This window comes from Mus pahari, chromosome 20, assembly GCF_900095145.1.
Source record: "Mus pahari chromosome 20, PAHARI_EIJ_v1.1, whole genome shotgun sequence".
Lineage (NCBI taxonomy): Eukaryota > Metazoa > Chordata > Mammalia > Rodentia > Muridae > Mus > Mus pahari.
The window spans coordinates 40,220,988-40,226,180 of record NC_034609.1 but is presented as its reverse complement, the minus strand read 5'-3'; the positions used below and the strand labels follow the sequence as shown (position 1 = coordinate 40,226,180).

At 49.9% G+C, this 5,193-nt stretch overlaps 1 protein-coding gene across 1 annotated transcript in view; it reads left to right on the top strand.

The window, feature by feature from the left end:
• Pkd1l2 (polycystin 1 like 2) overlaps positions 1-5,193 on the top strand; it is an 83,913-nt gene that overhangs the window by 75,857 nt on the left and 2,863 nt on the right. Inside the window, exons 38-40 of the mRNA XM_021220230.1 lie at positions 2,434-2,644; positions 4,250-4,351; positions 4,793-4,924. Coding sequence (XP_021075889.1) covers positions 2,434-2,644; positions 4,250-4,351; positions 4,793-4,924 — 445 coding nt within the window. The remainder of the gene's footprint in view (positions 1-2,433; positions 2,645-4,249; positions 4,352-4,792; positions 4,925-5,193) is intronic.

Here is a 5,193-nt window from a genome sequence, read left to right as displayed (position 1 = left end):
TGTGTGTCTGTGTGAGTGTGTCTGTGTCTGTGTGAGTGTGTCTGTGTGTGTCTGTGTGTGTGTCTGTGTCTTGTGTGTGTGTCTGTGTCTGTGTGTGTGTCTGTGTGAATGTGTCTGTGTCTGTGTGAGTGTGTCTGTGTCTGTGTCTGTGTCTGTTTGAGTGTGTCTGTGTGTGTCTGTGTGTGTGTCTGTGTCTTGTATCTGTGTGTGTGTCTGTGTGTGTGTCTTTGTGTGTGTGTCTGTGTGTGTGTCTGTGTCTGTGTGTGTGTCTGTGTCTTGTGTGTGTGTCTTGTGTGTGTGTCTGTGTCTGTGTGTGTGTCTGTGTGTGTGTCTGTGTCTTGTGTGTGTGTCTGTGTGTGTGTCTTGTGTGTGTGTTGTGTGTGTGTGTCTGTGTCTGTGTGTGTGTCTGTGTGTGTGTCTGTGTCTTGTGTGTGTGTCTGTGTGTGTGTCTTGTGTGTGTGTCTGTGTGTGTGTCTGTGACTGTGTCTGTGTGAGTGCCTGCCAAGAGTGTGTCTGGGTGCAGAAGCCAGAAGAGAGCACCAGTTCCTCCACAACGACAGTCATGACCTGAACAAGGTAGTGCGGGAACCAAATGCAGGGCCCTTAGAAAACCAGTGTGTGTGTGTGTGTGTGTGTGTGTGTGTGTGTGTGTGTGTGTGTTGCTGCTGCTGCTGCTGCTGCTGACCAAACCCTTAAGCCCCAGGCTTCACTCATCCTAGGTAATTGCCCTACTTCTGAGCCCAGCAGGCCTAAGAGCAGCTAAGCTTTCAGATGGAAGATAGTTTGAAACCCTTAGTTGGATTTGATAACTTTATTAATCTATGGACCAAGGGATCTTAGGTTCTGTTTTTCAGTGAGAGGGCTTGAACCCATGCCAGGTGAGCAGTTTACAGGGAACCACACCCCACCCCAATCTTAGTTTTACTTAAAAAAAAAAAAAAAAAAAAAAAAAACCTGGGTCAGGATGTCACTGGGTAAGGGGACAAGAGAGGCCTGAGTAAAAACACACCACCTGTGTGTACAAAACCTAGCTTGGTGAATCCCTTACTGAGTAATTAGTGGAAACAGATAGAGAACCTGTACTCAGCACTGGTTTGAGCTCGCTGCGACTGGAAATCCTAGTACTCCTGAGGCTGAGGCAGGAGGTTCATCCTCTGCAAGCCTGGGTCCAGCCTGGGCAACATGAGAGCCTGCTTCAAAACAACATAATTCCACCCTAGTATTCAGACGGAATTTGGAATACAAAGGCACAGATGGAGAACGGAGGGCTTTGAGGTCAGATGCACCTGGATCCCAGCTCACCCCTCCCCTCAGAAGTTGTCACGTCCATCCCTAGCTGAGTAACTTGTGCCAACGCTGTCATCTGTGAAACAGGGACAGCAGGACCTGCTTTATTTTGAAGTCCAAGGACACAAAGCAAATTGGATTCTCACTTAGTACAATAAATAGGGGAACACCCCTGTGCTTCTTCCATATGAGGGCAGCTGGGGATGGACACTCAAATAAGTCAGTGGCATTTAGTGACCCAATTTAGGGAGGTGAAGGCTCACAAAAGACTCTTCTCTCCATCCTCCCAACCCCCACCCCTAACATAGTCCTCTTTCACCATCCTTCTATAGCTCTGCAGCTGATGATCAAGATCACTGGTTAAAGGTCCTGGGAACAAACCCCTGGATCTTCAAGACCACATTATCCCCATTAGCAGCATCTTCCTCCTCCTCCTCCTCCTCCTCCTCCTCATGATCACCATCATCACCAGCAGCATCACCTTCATCCTCGTCATCAGTTACCTATCTATCACTCCATCACCACCAACACCTTCATCAGTACCACCACCTCTATCGTTCTTTTAATTGATTTATTATCCTATTTTGATTTTTTTGTTTGTTTTTGAGATGGGGTCTGTACACAGCTATCACAGAACTCACGATGCAGTCCAGGCTGGATTTGAACTCACAGACATCTGCCTGCCTCTGCCTCCCAGGTGCTGGGATTACAGGCATGTACCACCACACCTAACATATTTTATTATGATTATTGGGGAGCACAGACAAGTCACAACACATGTGTAGAGGTCAGAGGACAACTTTCAAGAGTTGGCTTTCTCCTTCCACCTGTACCACATTTACATGGGGTCTGGGAATCAACTCAGGTAGCCAGGAGTACATGGAAATTACTTTTATCCACTGAGCCACCTTGTTGGAACATCTGCTACTATCATTCTTATCCCCATCACCACCACCACCACCACCATCACCATCATCACCACCACCACTACCTGACTTGGGGGGAATTGGAACTACTTTGTCTCCCAGACCACTTTCAGGACACAATGACCTCTGAGATTATGGTAAATCTAACCCTGTATCCAAGTGGACTCCAGCCATGTTCCTCTGGTATCTGAGATGGGGCCTTTCCATTTTGTTCCCACAGGGGGATCAGTTTCAGCGAGACAGCAGCGGCCGATGCTGCTCTTGGTTACATCATCGCCTTCCTCGTCCTGCTGTCCACAGTGAAGCTTTGGCACCTGCTCAGGTTGAATCCCAAAATGAACATGATCACGTCATCACTGCGCCGCGCCTGGGGTGACATCTCAGGCTTTGTCACTGTCATTCTTATCATGCTCCTGGCGTATTCCATTGCAGTGAGTGCCTCCTTTGGGAACACCTCAGGGCAGGTCTTGGTGGAAGTAAAGGCTACTTGGTACTGTGGCCAGTCAGGGTTAGGGGGAGACTGGGAATCCAAAGGAAACTCCAGAGCTTGTGAATTTGGGATCTGTTAACTGGGAGCTTATGAAATGGCCCCCTTCAAGTTCCAAGACTGGGAACCTCAGTAAAAAGGGGGTAAGGCGGCTTGAGATCTGAGACCAAAAGGGCCCATGGTCTCTCCTGACAGGCTGCTTTCTGCAGCCAGCCCTTCTCAGACTCTGCTTGGTCTGATAGCCCAGTTGCTTAGAAGCCTCTCGGGTGTTTTCCAGGCATGAGTAGTGAGTGCCTACAGCATGGATGAATCAGGTCACCCTCTCCTATAGCTAGGCCAGGGGTGGGGAGGTGAAGGCCATGTTGTAGTAAGTCCTTGCACTCCGGAGTGCCAACCTTTTTTCATGTAGCCCATCCACACTACATATTGACAATTACATCTGTTTGACGACCGTGAACCACACAGTCTTGGTCTCTTTCTTATTATCAAGTAATAAGGAAACAGTGACTCCTTCTGACCTCTTCTCGCTCTCTGTCCAAACACACATTCCAACTCGGGAAGCTCAGAAGGCCCATGGCTTCCCAACACAGTCCTGTGTGCCTTGTCTTTGACCTTCAGCCCCACCCTGATCTTATCTCAGCCCAGCTCTGTCCAGTCCAGCAGCTGTCGCCCCTCAGGTCCTGTGCAGCATCAGCCCAAGTGTCTTTGTCCGCGCTCCGTCCTACCCCCCCACTCCCACTGTACATTCTAACCATCTCTGCTCTGCCCGTCCAGCTCTCCTTCCACATTCCATCCCACTAGCTGAGGTGCACTGAGAGAAAGGTGCAGGGTCTTAGAAAGGCTGCTTTCTCTTAAATGCTCTCCTGCAAATGCCCTGACTCTTCTGGATCTACCCAGCCCTCCATTTGAAAATCAGGGACACAGCAGAAATCCTGTGGAGCCAGAAGCCACCAACTCAAAAGGAGGGGGTCCTGAGCTTTCCTCTGATACCACAGTCCCGGGACAGTCTTGGGGAAATGAGAGAGTGTGGTGGAAAGAGCTCCATTCTTCCTCCCCTACCACAGAGAGGCTGGGGCATGAGAGCAGTCAGTGCCATCACTGAGTCCTTGAGCCACGACCTGGTAAATGATGCAGAGGGTTGGACAAGGGGTACCTGAGCCCCTGAAATATCCAGAAACTCCCGTGCTGGTGGGCATAGAAATAACTGTCGTCGGGAGGCTAAGACTGCAGCCAAGGTTAGACAGTTCCAGAGCACATAACATACAAACCTACACATACACAAATGCATATGTGCATGTATCAATGCCCACAGAAACACACACACACACACACACACACACACAATTCATATATAGTCATACATGCACAGACCCACATCTCATATTGAACTGAGTGTGTAGAAATACTCACTTGTATAACCACATAGGTGCCCACAATGTGGCCAGACCAAGTGTCTCAAACATCAGAACTAGAGGGGCGGTGAGGGGTGGGGGGTGGGGGGGCACTTTGTGCTTTCTTCCCCTGTTCACGAATACTCTTTCCATGACAGTCAAATTTAGTATTTGGTTGGAAACTCCGTTCCTACAAAACCCTCTTTGATGCAGCAGAAACAATGGTCAGCCTTCAGCTGGGGATCTTCAACTATGAAGAGGTAATGGGGTGGGGGGCGTGGCCACTGCAATCTTTGTCAGATCTGCATGAAACTTAGAAAAATTATGCCTGCTCACCTTCCCCTATGCCAGCTTGAATGCAGTGCCTGGCAAGCATGGGGTGACCCTAGACCAAAACACCCTGCTTCCCCACGTCCTTAGACAGTCTACTCTGGGGGCTCCTGCTTACAGAAGAACTACCAGAGCCTCAGGAGGGCCATGCTGGGCTGTAGAAATGGCCAGTCCTGGCTAGACAGGGTGCCTGCTTTTAGAGGAAGTAGGGGTGGGCCGGGATGCAGCTCATACCCCCCTGGGGCAGCTCTGGGGAGCTCAGGCCATGCTGCCCACCCCAGACAGAGGCCACTGTCCCCACTCTGCTCAGCAGCTCAGACACCCTGACTTGCTGCTGAGGGAAGGGGGAATGACTGGCTTTCACTCTGCAGGTCCTGGACTCCAGCCCAATTCTTGGCTCCCTCCTCATTGGGTCCTGCATAGTTTTTATGACTTTCATGGTACTGAATCTGTTTATCTCTGTCATTCTGGTGGCCTTCAGCGAGGAGCAAAAGCCTGACCAGGTAAACTCCTTTGACCTAGTCTTCACATACATGAGATTGTGTGTGTGTGTGCGCGTGTGCGTGTGCGTGTGCGTGTGTGTGTGTGTGTGTGAGCACGTGTGCACATACACCTGCACGCATTTTTCCATCTGGCTGCTTCCTCTTTTTTTGTTTTGTTTTTTTGGGGATTTTTGTTTGTTTGTTTTTCGAGACAGGGTTTCTCTGTGTAGCCCTGGCTGTCCTGGAACTCACTCTGTAGACCAGGCTGGCCTCGAACTCAGAAATCTGCC